Raw genomic sequence first — 17,683 nt, 5'->3', positions numbered from 1 at the left:
TATAAGATGGGAAATGTAAACTAAATGTATCTAAGCATATGGCACATCATTTACCTTGTAAAGGAAATCTAGGCCATGGCACATATACATTAAACTAATTTTTTTTTTTTAATTTTTTTTTTTTTTTTTTTTTTTTTTTTTTTTTTTTTTAAGTCAAGGACGCTTACAATGGGAAAAGAGGAGCCAGGGAATGAGGAAGAGTCAAAGTTCTAAAGTGGAAACTTCTCTACATGTAAGAGATTTCAGCAGTTTGTAAAATATAGATGAAGGGGGAGAGGGGTGGTGGAACAACCCTTAGGTATTTTAAATCTGATCATATACAAGAGGGATCAAAATACTAAGACAGAGAGAGTAAAAGTATCCCATAACCTATGACTCCCTTAAAATATGTCTCCAGCAAGTAACCCTCCCTGCTAGTGTAAAACAGGATTAGCAAAAAAAGTCAAGCTGGCCTCTCATACCACTTAAGTGCATTAGTTTACAAGAATACAGGCTATAACTATAGTTCAAATATCCTACTGCTGAAAAGGAATACCGGTAATTATTTTAGAAGTAAATTTACAGAATTGGAAAACACTACCTACAGATACCTAAGGATGCAGTTGCCTACTGTATTTATTTTGTGCTATGCCCTGAAATCAGCAAAAAACTTGACTTGCACTCCAGCATATTCAAGTCCCACACCCAATCTCCTCACTGGGGATACGAGAATGTTCCTCACAGCTAAATTCATCCTCTGAACTACCTCCTGTTTTCTTTCCAAAACAAGTAAGATCCTGTGTTTCAGATAAAAATTGAACTGCTCCTAACCTGATAAAAAGTGATGCCATCATGCTTCAAATGAAGTAGCATGCATTTATACTAGCGAAGAATAAGGACTCTCTAGTGATATTTCTGAATATCCTTTACGCTGCCTGAAGTTATGTTTACTACATAGATACACCTTTCATATATGTAAAAAGTGCATATGCATGTGTTCTTTATTCAGAAGAGAGTTCTTGACTGTCTCTAGTACAATGAACTTTAATATTATTGTTGCTGAAATAACAGGAAATACTAGTTTTGAATACCTGAGAAATGAAATCACATGAACAAAGACTTCCGATAACAAAAAACTCTCATACTAAATCCTCCATCACAAATAATAATGAAAACCCTAAAGTAATAAATATGAGTTTTGTAGTCTAAGAAGAAAATGTGAGAATAATATTGCCTTCAAACTGAAATTTTCACATCCAAAAAAGCTGGGTAAACATAACTAATAGCAGGAAATCATACTAAAAGTAGTAAAATTTTTATTCCTGGTTAGTAGTTTAATTATGTCCCCTGTTTCTTTTCTCAATTTTCAGAGATGCTATTTGAATTTCACTTTATGTGCCAAAACAATAAACTTTTTACATAAACTGATAAATAACGACTCTTCTGCCTTCAAAGTGGTTCCCACATAACTACACAAATCACTAAAGATTCTTGAGTATGTCAGTACACTGTTGCAGATTTTGCGCTGATCAAATTATTTTCATTTTCTACTTGCTAAACAAAGAATCACGTACATGGTACTACATCTAATAGTTATTTTTGTGTTTAATAACTGATAAACAGCCTGGAGAAGAGAAGCCTTCCAATACCTAAAACAGGGCCTACAACTAATCCAAAGAGGGACTTTTTACAAGGGCATGTAGTGGCAGAACAGGGAAGAATGGCTTTAAGCTGATAGAAGGGAGACCTTATCACTTTCTACAACTACCTGAAAAGAGGTTGTAATGAAGTGGGTGTTGGTCTCTTCTCCCAGGTAACAAGCGACAGGACAAGAGGAAACAAGTTGTACCAGGGGAGGTTTAGACTGGATACTAGGAAAAATTTCTTCACTGAAAAAATTGTCAAACACCGGGACAGTGGTTCAGTCACCATTGCTGGAGGTATTTAAAAGACATGCACACATGATGCTTAGGGACATGGTTTATTGGTGGATTTGGCAATGTTGGGTTTATGGTCAGACTGAATGATCTTTGGGGTCTTTTCCAACCTAAATGACTCTGTGAATCTAAATGGAATATTTGGAAAGCCATCCACTACTGTACAACACACCGAAGTTTTTACGGTGAAGGTAGGAAATTCATTTACTGCTGCACGACTGAGCCATAAATTATAGCACAAGAAGTGATAAGGAATATGGTCCACAGAACCCAAAATTAAAGATTTCAAGTTGGTACCTGGATTCTGAATTTAGTTTTAAAATAGTATATGTAAGTCAAGAGATCATCTCAACATCCTCATATCAATACAACCGACACTGCAGAGCCACCTACTATTGACATTTTGCAATCGTCCTGTAAAGAACTTTCTGGTATTTTAACTTTAAGCAGCATCATTTTCTGTCAGAAACATATATTCTTCTTCTACGGTTCCGACTTAAAGCACAACAAACCACCTGAATACTACCTTTGCTGAATTTCTTGCCTATGCTGTCAAAGGTAACTACTGCTTCTTCCTGTGCTGATACTAAACTTTTGTTAAAAATATCCATATTAATTATGAAACAGAACATTTTAGATAGGGTATCTATTAATGGCCTTCAAACATTTCAACACACCATATGGCTGTTAAGATAAACACGTTAGAAAGACCTCTCAGACAACACAGTTACATATTGACGTGAGCATTTCAAATCACCTCAGTTAAGGTTCAGCATGTAAATTAAAACATGAACTAAACCATGCCTCAAATCTGTTCTGGGCAACCACAAAGGCCTCCTACGTTTTTTCACTTCTGTGGCTATTTTTGGCATGCCCAAGAACTAAATACAAGTTTCCTTTCCTGCAAGGAAAACCAACACCCCACAGAACTACCTGGCACCACACCACATAAGAGCTTCTGCATATTGCAAAGATCAACTAAGCCAGCAAGGTGCTCAGGCTAATCAGAACAAAACAGAAATATACCTGTCAGGGCTCTCGGATTGCAGCTTCTGTGATGTACTGCCCAGAGATACAACTCAAGTGTTTCACTCAACACAACTGCTCCATTTCGAAGAACAAACTAGTAACTTGCAATGATTATCTCCAAAATGAAGATGAAATGGAGCAATACACAGTCTTCCAACTTAGAAGCAATTTATCTAATCTAAAAATGGTTTGGTAAACTATGTGCTTACTACTGTCAAGGCACAGATGGAAAAGCTGGAAGTGCTCTTGTTCTTAAAATCAGTTTTGTCAAGAAAAATGTGATGGCATGACAAAACAGTCCTGTTTCCAGATCAGTGCCTGAAGAGTGTGCCACAGTCAGACTCCAACAGATCTGACTGATAGACAAGAGAAGTGACAGAATCACCACCCATGATCAGTTACTCTGAAAAAGAAATACGCACATATTTTGAGACCTGAAATTTTCCATTTCCCTGTGCACTAAGAGTATCCAGTTTTGACTGAAATAATTAAAAATTAAGTTTTAATTTACAAACTACTCAGTTTTATTTGGAATGCCTCCATATAACCTGGAACTATTAACAGCATTTATCCAGTACAATATGAAAACACTACTGCCTCAAAACTAGGAAACAACATTAAACAACAATACTGATATCCTTCCACTCCCTTCCAAGAAGTAATTTCTTTACGAATTTTCCATATAGCTATAGCTACATTTCTGTGGGGAAAAAACCAAGCATTTAAGATAAACTTACCCACTAGATTGTCATTTGAATAATCCTCAGCTTTAACAGGAACTTCTGTAAGTCAAAAGCATACAAGCAATTCAAACTGGATGTTCACTAAATATTCACAAAAAGCTGCATTTTTATCCCTTATGCTCAAAACAGTGACCTATCAAGACTACTCTAATACTTCTGTAGAGGTTGGATGCAAATTTTTCTCAGCTGAATTTTTTCAGGGGAAAGATTAATACTTAAATAAGCCAATGTGTTTCAAAAAAGATACTTCAAAATTCTGAAAGTAAACTATTCGAAGCACAAATCTCCCACAGTTTTACCTGCTATTACAGTAAGGGCTTAGAAAACATTCATATTCTTAGTATGTTCCCAGCTGTAACTGTGAAATACTTGACTTCAAAATTCAGTTCCTTCTAATTCCATATATATATTTAAATTAGACATGTCACATGCCACTGAGTGCCATTACTGCTGATAGACTGAAGGTTAAACATAGCTCCCTATTCATGCATGGAAGGAGTCAGAGAAAAGAATCTGTAATAGCCAGGATGCTGGCTGTAGATAATAAGAATCAAAGAGAGGAAAATATATTCTCTGACTTGGGAAGCCCATAAATCAAGTGCTCAAAGCTGGAGAGACATTCCATTTTATTTCTAACATATACTGTCTTTCCTGAATATGTAGTACTGACTGGCTGGTAGAAAAGAGAGCATAGCAAAGAAATCTTCAGTTTCATATGATGTAATGTGGCTATTTTAATCAATGTAAGTTAAGTTTTCCTGAACTGGAAGCACTCTCAACTTCTAAAACTGAAGAGTGCTCTGGAAGCCATTAAAATATTATCATTAAAAAACCCAATATGCTAGATTTCCAACACCACAGTTATGGCTGTCCTTAAAAGCGGAAAAAAAAAACCCAAACCCTGCAGGAAAAGTTACGAATGTATTTTTATTGCAGCACAGACTTCCACTCTATCATACCTACTATTTTAAATTAATTTATTTTTTTTTAGTAGCAAACTCATGCAAAAGATAATACACAAACCTGATTCCTCTGGTTCAGTGGTCACAAGATCTTCTGTATGCTCACTTTCTACTGTTAGAAAGAAAATAAGTGTTGAAAGCTACACACAGTATGTTTACAATTTTGTTTTTATTTCCCACCAGCCACCCACACAATTTGGTATCAAACAAAAAGTATGACTTAAACTGCAAGGCAATCAACTAGGATAAAAGTAGAAAGAAGGTACTGAATGCATTTCATGTCCAAAAGTTCAGCTCCTCTTTGTTACTGATGTCCATTCCTATCACATCCCCCAAAACCCAAAAGGGATTTTGGTTAGAATTGTTGGTTGTGTGAAACAATAATGTTTTTTCCCCCCATTTAATTATACTAGGAGACATTTTTCAAATGGAAAACCTAAATAAATATAGCATTCATCCCTGGCCCATCCCTGGAAGTGTTCAGGTTGGATGGTGCTTTGAGCAACTAGATCTAGGGAAAGATGTCCTTGCCCATGGCAGGGGAGTTGGACCAGATGATCTTTAAATGCCCCTTCCAACTCAAACCATTCTGTGAATCTATATAGCACATTTTTCTGCTTTGTTTTTCATTTGTTTGTTTTTCCAAATTATATTAATGAATAAAGTGGAAGAATTTTTTTTTTTTCCACAAACAAAAACCTCATACCTGACAGGTCTTTACCAATATCAACATCTTCTGATATTTCATCTATAAAGGAAAATATTAAAAAAAAATATATATATATAATGTGGTTTTTATTTGTTTGTTTGCTTTTACATTTACAGATTTCAAAATTATTTCATCAAAACACTTTATGATAACAACTATGAAATACATACCTGGCTCTGTGGCTTCATTCACATCCTCCAGAAGGTTGTCGACAGCTAAGAAAACATTCAATTCAGAGCAATAATGAATTCAAACTCTCAACTGATGAAACTTACAAACAACACAGAAGAACACAGCTAGCACACAGGCATGTTTAACTGTGAACAGTAAACTGCTATAAGCAAACAGGATCTTCAATGAATTTGAGGGGGAAAAAAACTCCCACAAGTTAATTCTTATATTTTCTTCCCCATTTCACTGAAGAATTGCCGCATTCATTAGGTAAATATTTCAAAATTGTACCTTCTGAATAAATGTTGTTTGTATTAAAACACAGTAACTTTAAAAACTGAAATTTTAAAAACACTTCTTAATCATTTTAAGCATGACCAGTACTCCCACTTTCACCTTTTGCAGCATCAACTCCATCTGCTACACATTAAAAACCACCAACAACAAAGCCCTCTATAAACTTTCACTTTAAAAGGTTTTTTATTTGATAAACATGCAATTTCTTGGTTAGTCCTACTTTCCTTCGTGAAGGACAACGAGCAAGTTCTTCAACTTAAAGTTACGGATTCCATGGAAAAATAAATTATTTTGATTTTTATTTGAATATGGCACCTTTTAACTCATTTGACTGTCCTCTTAAACTTTTGAGCACAAAGGTGACAAAACAGATACTTAAAATTTACTTACACTAGAGAATTTCTTGACTTCATTCTAAACTAAACAACTCTGTCTTTTTCAATCAGCAATATGAGAAGACTCTCAAAAGATCTGTTATTTCAAGACCACAAAGTATACAGGACTTGGATAAAGCACTGCAGACAAGTAATTTTTTAACAGTAGCAAAAAGTATGCATTGAAGCAGAGTTAATAGTCACAGCCTGTAAATTTTGAATCATCTTAAGTACTGGTTACAAGGTTACGAGCAAAGCTCACGGTAGGCAGCGGATTGAGTATCTATGCAGAACTACTGTGTTCCAAATGCCCATAAAAATCTCCACATATCCCACTTTGCTTCAGTTGAGACCTTAGAGATGAGTCCTTAAAGATGGCATATTAGAAGATGATGTCTCAGTTCATAGTCAAAACCCTAACTTTATAGCTACACAGACTGTAATGAACCTTTGGTATAATTGGCAATATATTGTGATTGAAAATCACACAGATTATATATTTTAATATATATATAAATAACAGGATTATGTTACTGATTTTTATGCTAACTTGACTAAAATATTTCTCTGACTTCGAAAACAATTTATATTCCACTAACATTTATTTTGGAGATTTTTCTACTTTAACTACACAGGAAACAAAGTTTTTTCTAATATGCTCCATATATATAAATACATAGAGATGATGGATGTGTGTGGGAGTAAACACACACCCCGCCCACACACACATATACATACACACACGTATATACATTTATATGTATATACCTGTATCTTGAGCCTCAGTCTGCTCTTCATGTTTTGGTTCTGAAAGGAAAGAAAAAAAAGTTTCTGAGTGGTCAATATGCAGAGTATCCTACAAATTTGTTTGTTAAGCATCCAGTTCATTACTGATAAATGAAAAGCTCTCAAAGACTTTCTCTAGTTTGAGGGCCTGAATAGATATATGAACCCTTACTAGAGATTGTAGTAGAAATTTTATACAAAACCCAAATATCAAATGTGAACGTAATGCTAAAATTTCAAGCATTTCTATCTACACAGATGAAATACTGAAAAAAAAAAAAAGCTATCATTCTGTATAGTTATAAAATTCACCTACACTCCTAATCCTTGAGTAAAGAGCCAGTCTAATTTTTGTAATTCTGAAGAAATAAGTTAAGAGTATTCATTATTTTACTTTAGCTAATATCTGAAAACAGACAAATGCTATCCATTAATTGTCTGAATTTTCAATATGAATTTATTGTGAATTTTAGAACTAAAGAATTTCAATGTTCATCCAATGTTTTGGACAATTTCACGATCGTAACAGGTACTAACCCTCATATGAAAAAATTATTTACATAAGATTTTTTAAAAAATACTAAAAATGTATGAATTACTTACAAAATAGAGTGATTCAATGTTATTATGTGGGGGGGCATCACAAGAGACTGCAGAATAAGCAATGGTTTTGGAACTAATTCTATGAAAAACCAATGCAAATTACTTTGGAAACCTCCATGATCATCTTACTACTAAAGCAGGTATTGATGACTCTTCTTGAGGGCAGGAACCATGGAAGTGTTCTCTGTTCATGTCACCACTAGATATGAAGGAGCATGAAAAGTAAAGCTTAGAAGTTGCACTTCTCATTCATATATAGGTGTGAGAAACAAGAGAAGTGATTCTTGATTAGGAACCGATTGTAAAATAAGTATCTCCTGGAGAGTAAACAACAAGCCCAGGGAAAAAGCTAGGTCTGTCTTACTTTTCCTATTTCCTATTGAAGCCAACACATTTCATCAAGGCTACCATAGCTGAGGCAAATAACTCTTTTCTGCACACTGAGAAAAACATGCAGTAAGGTCTAAATACACTTTTGGGCCACTGAAAGTCCTTCAATGGGATTTTGACTTCTAACCCGAAGGTAGATCTCAGAATTTCTTTCCTGATGGCAAAGAATAAACCTCAAGGTTTTCTTTCTGAAATATTCTGAAGTTAAGAATTGCTGTCCTTTGCTCAGGTTACATAAACATGGAAAACAAACAAGAGTACTTTGAAAATATGCATAATTTTTCTGAAGTATGATAGTCCCCAGAAGGATTTCACAGAAGGATTCACAACCACATACCTTTGTTTTAAGACTGTGACCACTAGTCGTCTTCTCATTTACTTTTTGATTTGGTCTCAGCAATTATTAGCAAATCATTAACCAAATCAAACTAAAACGGAGTAATTTCCAAAGAACTGGTAGTTACAGGCAAGATGAAAAGGTAACACTGAGCTAACAGATGCACTGAATCACAGCTGACTTGGCCAGTGTTTCATTAGAAAAAGGCATGTCAAGTCTTCAACATTCTTATTCCACATATGCACAAAGTATGTTAAAGAGGACCAACATGGTAATATAACCTATACACATACTCTACACTTGATTTAGTGCTTTAGATTGTTTACATACACAGGGGATTTGAACATAAAGAACCCCAAAACCTTAACTTAGAACTTGTGAAGTAATGTGACAGCATAGAAAACTTTAAGACAAAGTAATTTCACTTTCATATCAATGCAAGACTTTGATACTATCATTTCACTAAGTACAGCACTTGTCTTACCATGGTCTTCATTATAATTGCCGTGCACTCTATCTTCTGTTTAAAGAAAAAAAAAAAATATGTAAAAATCATTGAATTTTAAGACATTAAATACACACAAATAATAATGTACGGTTTATTCAGACCAAAAAAGATAATCAAAACTATAGTATTTTATACTATATTAAAGTTATTAAGAGTTCAACAAAGGTGAAGATTTCTAAAAGATCTTGTAGGAAGAAATCAATCATTTTCTAGCATCGCAAGATACACTTAAAAAAGATAAAACACTACAAGTCGGCTTTTCTCACGCAGTTCATGAACTCATCTACAAATTACCTAGCATTCAGAATGGAAATATTCTTAGATCGTTTCTATACACAGAAAACTTCTACAATTTTAGAATTCTCCTGTTATGACTTGCCTTTTTTTTTCGCAAACTTTTTTTTTTTTTTTTAAAGATACTACTTTTTTCCTGACTCTTATCATGCCAACTTCAACATTGTTGGTAAATTCAAATTATTTTTTACATACAGAAACATTTCTATGAAATTTAAATTACAAACTGGAAATCTAACCCTCAAAATACGATTCTGCCCATTTGGATGACATTACAGTAATATTCATTCAGGTCTTCGTATTTTTTCAGACTAGAAATACAGATGTAGTAACTCACTATGGAACTGATGCTACCTATGAGATCCAGAAGTTTGGGGTTTTTTTGTTTGGGTTTTTTTTGTTTGGGGTTTTGGTTTTGTTTTGGATTTTTTTTTTTTTTTTTTTTGTTGGTTGGGTTTGGTTTGGTTTTTTGTTTCTCTTGGTCTGGGGACAAAATTTTATGAAACTTCAATAAAAAGAAATAAGACTTTGGAATGGACCTGCATAATGTTCCACAGCATCTTCTAGCATTAACCCAGCGTCACCTTAAATAAAAATATTTAATATTTTATATTCCAATCAAATTTTCATGCAACAATTAAATTGCACAAGAGAAGTTTAAAAGATCATATATTTAGCTCAAGAATAACAACTAATCGTACTGAGTTAATATTATGGTGTTTTTTTTGAAAGCGCCAGCTGGGTTGTAAAACATGTTCAAGAAGCTACACTGTAAGTCACACAATATAGTAAGTCCATGCATATTTGTATTTACAAGTAGATCTTCCACAATCCATTGATTAGACTGGAAGACTCCTGACAGAACAAGATATTTACGTATTTCTGGACTGGATTTGTGGAGTGGCGTGTTCACAATTCTGATGGTAACACAGTTGCAAAAATCAGGCTTATTTGAAACTACTCAAAAAACTGTTTGAAAATAAAACTGTGATGAAACAGTCAATATGACATATTACTTCGAAGCATGTTTTAAAAATAAGCATAAATCATTATATTGTCACCTGAAGCCATGAAAATTTACAAACCTGGAGCTTCTGGATCACTTAATGTATTTTCCACATCTGTATTATATTCATATGAAACTGTAAATTAAATATGAAAAATAAGTATTGTTGAAATAAAATTATTTTATATACTTGATTATTTTAACTTGCGTCCATAATGTGTCTGTCAATAGCTAAATGTAGGTCCTTAGTTGAAAACTGACAAATTAAAACCTTACATACACTTGCAACTTGACATATGGCAATCTAATGGAAGGAGTTGGGCCACTCTCTTCTATTCATGTGTTATACTCTATGTATGAAATCTACATCCACAAGAACCATTAGCCTCCATCAATTTTTTAATAATTATTTTAACAGGAATAAAAAAAACGCAATCTTCCCCTATCCTCAAAGTTCTCAAGGAGCTTCTTTACTGATCTCCAGGAGGACTACTGGTGATGATCTACAGAAGACAAAAGCCAGAAATCAGACCTTGAGAAATATGTACATTCACTTCTGGCATCACAGATCTAGAGCAACTTACCTTTTTTTTTTTTTTGTTGTTGCCTAGCTAAATATGCGGATTATTTTCCTCTGTGACTACAATTCTTTGCAATGGTATTAATATGCTCAGTATGATCCATCTGACAATGCATGGTACTAAAGGTAAAGCAACTATTCTTTCACTTGGAGCCATCGCAGCTTAAATTCTAAATTGGTAACTGGAAAGCAGTAGTCTCCCACAAAGACAGGGATAAGTAGTTTTAGATGCATCTAAGAAAATTATTTTTCTGTCGCATTTGGCATCAAACAGAACTGTAAAGTCCAGAACTAACACTGAGCCAAAGATAAGAACCTTAGTCCAAACAGCAATCAATGTCTAATGTAAATGGAATAGGCTACCTGTACCATAAGCAAGCATTATTAACATCCAGAAGAAAATACTTGGCAGGTAGCAGGGAAACTGTAATATCCACCTTATGTTTCTTTATAATGGGAAAGATGAGCTAATGCCATTGCATGCGATATCAAGCACAATATGAAGATGAATAAACTAACTGGATTAGTCCAGGCAAAATTCCCAAAAGCTTTAAAGATGAATGAAGGTGTGCAGAAAGACAGTGTAAGGCTAGTTCAGAATGAAGTCCTTGGTGCTGACTCACTCTGACAGTATAATTGTCCATAAAGAAACAAATGGTCCTGAAGGAAAGGTTACAAACTGGATGCTTCTGAAAGGTGACAGGATCCACATGAGAACACAAGTTTCCGACTAATGCCAAGAATAACAGGCTAGAATAACCTTAGCATTGTAGACTCTATGAAGATAGTAATATAAGCAATAAATCCCATTCTCGCTTTCTTAGACTGTACAACCACAGATCTCTCACCTATCCAGATCCCAATCATACACAACAGCCAGAAACACATAGAAAAGTAAAATGTAGTTTTTGCATCAATGAAGACAAAGTTTCCATACCCATCATCATTCTTTTTAAGAACCATGTGCAATAGCAAATATGATACAGTCTTCTCAGTCGAAGTAAAAATATCCAACACAATCAAGAATAGTTGTTCGGAGAAAAAAAAAAAAATTAAAAATTATCTGTTCCTAAACCAGTCTAACTTTTTCTGTTTTGCTTTCTCACATAATTTGCTATGTTTAGGCAGAAAACCAACATTACCAAGTTTGGAAAAACAAAATTATACCTGGTGCTTCATATGGTTCAGGCTCCATTGCTCCAAGGTCGTCTTCCAAAAGATCAGCGTCTAAGAAACAAACATGTATTTACAAAATTTTAAATTTCGTAAATCCTTGTATGATACTGCAAACCCTACAACAGAATATCACATAATCTTATGTAAGTATAATCAAATATCTAAGCAGAAATTTTAAGAAAATTTCTAACGTCAGCAAGATATGTATATAGATTGAAAGATTTTATTCTAATATACGGCAGGGGGTTGGAACTAGATGATCTTTAAGGTCCCTTCCAACTCCAACCATTCTATAATTCTAAGATACTGAGAATATGTATACACATATAAACTACATACATTTGCTCAAAAAATGATGCCTCTCCACAGAAATTTCTGTGTAAATGTAAAGGAAGTAGAACATACTCCCTCTGCCTTCTTACTAGTAATTTTAAAGATTTAAAATAATTGGGATTTTAATTTCCCCTCTATTCCCCTACTTTAACTTGCACTGTGGATGAATAAAAGAGACATAGAAACAAGAAAGTATAACAGACAAACTGAAATTAATTACTTCAGTTGTGAAGAAAGAATCCCAGTGTATTTCTAGCAATCAAAACTTTTAGATGATCCATTACATTAATTTTTCAAAAAAGAGGTATTAAGATCCATGTAAAATTCTCAGTAGTACATCTAGAAAGCATTCAGAAACGTTTTTCCCTAAGTTGTATTTAGATCATATGATTCTGCTTTATTATTTTGACTACAAACAATTTTTATCATCCTGTCAGTGCCCCACGGCAGCAGGATATGAGCATCTTCTTATAAAATGTTATGTTCTCAGCAGGATTTACAATATAGTTCATGCATAACATTCTCTTAGAGAGCCACATTAGAGTGGCTTAAACCACAACAGAAGTAGAATGAGACAAAGTGTCTGTAAAAGGCTGTGCTAAAAAACCCTCAAAATTTAGTTTGATAAACTAGAAAGTCCAGATGCAGACTCTATACAGATATTACAGAAGTCTCTCTTACTGGGAAGAGAATTTGTTTGGTTGAAAGCCAATATAGCAATAATTAAATAATAATATATAGTTCTCTGGATTCCAAAACTCAAGGCATTAAAATATCTCATTTTGATTTTAAAAATATTTTTCTAAATAATACTTGCTGTAGTTGACATTTGTTAAGTCTCTACTGCAAGTAGAAATTATCAATCAAATTTTTAGTGAGACATTTCCATTTGTCTGTTGTTACTTTTAGCAAAATTTGATTTTCATTGTATTTAGTCATTTCCATACCTTTCTGAACTGAATCTGGTGTTTCATATGCTTCTGATATTTCATTCTCTAATTCTGTGAGCAAGTCATGTGTTGTAGGAGCTTCAAGTGTTTCTCCACGTATTTCTTCCTTCACTTGCCATTGTTCATTTAAACTTTCATCTACATCTTCATGTCTCTCTCCTAATCAATAATACAGATTGTTAGAGAATATGTACTCTGGTAAACTCTATTACTAGCAAACATTTGGTCTTCAGCACACCCTTCATGTTTTTCAACTAGTTCCCAAAGGGCATGGGGACAGATGACTTGTCTGCACCTTTTAGCAATATAAACCCAAAGTGTCTGCACTGACCTGGCAGTGTCTTCTTCACCCACAGTAAAAGCCATATCTGTTTACCTACTCTTGCACTCCACCCAGTATTTTGAGGAAGTTTTTCTCAAGTGACTGATTTGAGCTACGCTGCCAAACACCCCTAGGGAAGAGTGATTTTAGGATTTGTGACTGAACTTCCTGTATTCTCTTGAAAATAACAAATTAGCTGATTAGAATGTTTCGTGCAGGCAAAAGTACTTAAAATACATACCAAAACCAAACTCTGAGTTTCTAGAGTCTAGCCTATAGTAGGCTTTATAAATTCTTCAGTGATTTCTAAGCATTAATGCATTACCAGGCTGGGAATGGAGAGCTTCATGAAGAACAGACTGAATTTCTTCTTCCAATTCTACGTCAGCATTCTTGTGCTCTAAAAGGATTATAAATTGCAGTGAAGGTAAGTGCAAAAGGCAAAATCTAAACATTAGGTCAAGGCTTGCAGCTTTCAGTAGCCCCCATAAAGTTCTTATTCCATTCAATAAAGTTCTACAGAGATTGACTTGGTGAACCTCTGCAACTCACACCATTACAAAAAATAATTTGGGTTTGCTTACTCTCCAGTATGGGAAGTATTGCATCAATAATACCAAATTCATTCCAAAGATAAATCAGAAGAATTTATCCACACTGCATTCTCTGCACATATATTTTTCTCAGTGGCAGTAACATTAATAACTTCAGATAACTATTCAAATCAAGAACTCTTTTTCAAAGTAATTATTTTACTAGCACTTTCATCCATTACTTTCCTACAATTTAGGCAGCAGCACTAGCATGTCACATTAGTCAACAAAATGTCACTTGCAGAAGCAGGATTTTGTTGGCTTCATGAACAGGTAAAATACATACTAACATTACAGTATCAAGTCACACCAGAATAAATGATAAACTGATTTCAGGGTCAAGTTATTACCAGCTAACACACCCAGCCCAGGACACAACAGGAATTTGTACGAATTGTTGCTTTCATATAAATGTCCTGAAATTAACACTGAGAAACCCAACAGCACAAAATCAAATCATAATTGCATTTTTCAAATAACAATCCAAAATGGTACCAGTTACGGGGTGGAAAGAAACAAAATTTTTAACTTTCTATATTTTATAAATTGTAACTTAAGTAATGTAAGTCTTTTAAAAATAAATTCTATATGCTATTTTATTGACCATATGCTCAACATTTGTGGGTTGTGTTAGGTTCACATAAACATCAAGTAGGATTAGCCTTTTCAAAGAACAGGAGAAAACATGTAGTCTCTGAATAACACAAAAATGCAAATCACATATATGATCTCTGACATATAAAAACATTTTTTTCTTGAATTCCTCTTCAACCTAATGAATTTTACTAATACCATGGGGATTTTAAAATGTTTAAATGATTTTTTTCCTATTTACTGTATTTATGACATACGACTGATTTTAGTGGAAAAGTGAATATTTGATTAATCTTATGAAGTTGGTTGTTAGTTTTAGGTTTGGTTGGTTGGTTTGGGGTTTTTTGAGGTGGAGAATTTGCTGTTATTCTGACTGGGTATACTGTTGCATATACATCAAAACCACAACAGTGCATCAGCAGAAAGTTATTCTGATGTGATACGGTTCCAGTGATAACCATGAGAGCTGACAAGAGTGCCTTCTATACATTTAAATTATAAGCTTTTCATGGTCAGTGATTTATATAAAGTTATCAACAGTGATTCCCATTAAATCAATTGAAGCGGATCAGCAACACATAAAATCAATGAAAGATTTCTTTTTCTACCCAAAGAAATAACACAATGAGTTAGTTTAGTTTACAAAAGGCCTTACCTGATTCAACATATGATTTCGCAGCAGGCTGGATGGTCTCCTCAGATGCTGGTGATATTGGCTGTGCTGGGACAGATGTTTCTTTAAGGCCTGCATTTTTCAGTTATAAAGTTAACTTCACGCTCTTTTTGATCTTATTCAATTATAAACTAAGAAAACTGTTTCAATTAAATTAACTGATGCTAAAACTCTCCAAAATGTATTCAATTAAACAGCTGTCCTTATATACAGTGATATATTCAAAGATTAAAGTGTATTCAGATAACAAAGTATGTTTTTAAGACTAACATATAATGAGGAGAAAAATGGAACAGAAATTTAAGCACTTGCCTTTATTTCAAAGTAACTGAACAAATGACTATGCTATTCTCAACATCAATTCAGTATCCAGAAGAAAAATAGGAAACAGGTTTTTCTCGCTGTTTTCTCTTGGGACAGAAAGTCAAATAAGATTATCTCAATCTCCAATTTCTTTTGACAACTAAATTACTAGAGAAAAAAATGAGACTGACGGCATTTTACCACTAAGATACTTACTTCTATATACTACAGTCTTTCTAGATCAAAACACAATGAAAAGAAAGCAACCAGTAACAGCAATGATCAACACCCTTGTAAGAGATAATTAGTAGCTTTGAAAGATTATGCCACATTTTAAGACACATCCTCAAGAAAGACTGTATTGCTATTAGCCTAATCCTCCTCTCAACTATTCTTCAGGAAGGTTTCAAGCAAGACTTAAAACAACAAAGATTCAGACTGGGTGTAACAAAAACAAAACAAAAACAAAACAAACCCAAACTTAGACACACACACTGCCCCATGAGGACAGTGAAATCAGTGGAAAAAACCAGCAGAGAGAGGTTATACATTACCATCCTTGGAGGTTTTAAAGGCCACACTGGACAATGGCCAGTGTAACCTGGTCATATCTCTGAGATGACCCTATTTTGAGCAGGATGTTGGAATACGGATCTCCTGAAGTCCCTTCCAAACGGAATTCTCCTATAATCCTACACCATTTTTCCAAGGTTCATATTTAAGTTCCAATGTCAATTAAGATAAAACTACTTTCTGAAACACACATGCTGCCCCAAACAAACTAGTTTCTCGCAAGCCGTATGTACAGAAATCAATAGAAAAATAATATTTAAGAAAGCAGAGGTTACACTATAATAAACACTCCTGGACTGCTAACAATCTTGGAAAAGTAACTTTAAGTGGAAAAAGTAATATATTTCAAGTCAGTAAAGTTAGGTTTGTTTGGTTGGGGTTTTTTTTTTAATTGCCATATTTGTACCGGAGTCAAACATATCTCAATATCAATAGGACTAGTATGCCTCAAAACAACTTTGTGTAAACTAGAGAGATTTTATTATTTTATGCATCGTGAGAAAAACATATATTTATTCTACTGTTCTATATAAATAATGGGAACAGAAATAAAAGGATTAATTCTATTTACACCTTTTTATATTACTTAAATTACATGAAGATAAGTAGTTAGGCTGTATCTAGAAGTACAGTAACTAAGAGTCCACTACTATGGAATCAAGATCAGAAGAAAAAAAAAGTATATATATATATATATAAAAGCACCCAATTTAGACTAATTTTTTTGCCTATTTTCTTTGTATCATTAAAAAATACTCTGAAACATTAAAAAATATTATGAAGACTTGCATTAATCTTTTACTGCAGTAATATTAATGGTTACAAGAGTAAGAAGTTACTTCCTTCTACAATCATCTTTAACCACATATTGAGACAAACCTAGTTACTTTTATTAGCCACTGCCTCACACTTCAGAACCTCTAAGCATAGAAACAGCCAGCTGCTTTCAAAATACGGTTCCCTTACATATACACCTCTTTAAGTCATATTATCTGATAACACCTCATATTATCTGATAACCCGCATCTCTAATTCTGGACAACCACTTGCTTTGCTTCATGAATAAATGGATTCAAAGTATTTCAAAAGATAATATTTCACAGCCAACAACCACTTAGAGTGTTGTGAAAGGAAAGGGACTAGAAAGAGTATTTTTTTTGTTTTGCTTGCACATTTCTTGACTTTGCTTTCAGGCTTTTATACATATCCATGATGTGTTTATAAACAATTCTTATTCAACCCTGTCAAGTATGTAATACGTTAAGTCATTTACTTTTTGCAAGATACTATTTTCTCTCATATTTTTATTAAAATAAAGTTGCACTCAGTTTCTACTTGTGTGGTGCATTTTTTGAGCTTATGTGGTAAGCTGCTATGTTAAGTTTAATAACAGTATTATTTCATGGAGATACACACCACCACAACAGATCTCTGGGGCAAAAACCTCATTTTATTGTGTAG

General features: G+C 33.8%; 1 protein-coding gene across 6 annotated transcripts in view; it reads right to left on the bottom strand.

Moving 5' to 3' along the window:
- LOC115607733 (aspartyl/asparaginyl beta-hydroxylase-like) overlaps nucleotides 1–17,683 on the bottom strand; it is a 59,173-nt gene that overhangs the window by 2,025 nt on the left and 39,465 nt on the right. For 2 of the 6 annotated variants that reach the window (XM_030485366.2, XM_030485391.2), the window contains 12 exons: nucleotides 15,329–15,418; nucleotides 13,812–13,886; nucleotides 13,162–13,323; nucleotides 11,873–11,932; nucleotides 10,205–10,261; nucleotides 9,659–9,703; nucleotides 8,802–8,837; nucleotides 6,970–7,008; nucleotides 5,530–5,574; nucleotides 5,357–5,398; nucleotides 4,712–4,762; nucleotides 3,683–3,727 (listed from right to left, as the gene is read on the bottom strand). In XM_030485366.2, the coding sequence (XP_030341226.1) occupies nucleotides 3,683–3,727; nucleotides 4,712–4,762; nucleotides 5,357–5,398; nucleotides 5,530–5,574; nucleotides 6,970–7,008; nucleotides 8,802–8,837; nucleotides 9,659–9,703; nucleotides 10,205–10,261; nucleotides 11,873–11,932; nucleotides 13,162–13,323; nucleotides 13,812–13,886; nucleotides 15,329–15,418 (747 nt within the window). The remainder of the gene's footprint in view (nucleotides 1–3,682; nucleotides 3,728–4,711; nucleotides 4,763–5,356; nucleotides 5,399–5,529; nucleotides 5,575–6,969; nucleotides 7,009–8,801; nucleotides 8,838–9,658; nucleotides 9,704–10,204; nucleotides 10,262–11,872; nucleotides 11,933–13,161; nucleotides 13,324–13,811; nucleotides 13,887–15,328; nucleotides 15,419–17,683) is intronic. The other 4 variants (XM_030485383.2, XM_030485408.2, XM_030485375.2 and 1 more) reach the window with 3 other exon arrangements.

This window comes from Strigops habroptila, chromosome 1, assembly GCF_004027225.2.
Source record: "Strigops habroptila isolate Jane chromosome 1, bStrHab1.2.pri, whole genome shotgun sequence".
NCBI classification, from domain to species: Eukaryota; Metazoa; Chordata; class Aves; order Psittaciformes; family Psittacidae; genus Strigops; species Strigops habroptila.
The sequence above is the reverse complement of the archived record's forward strand: the minus strand, read 5'-3'. Positions and strand labels throughout refer to the sequence as shown.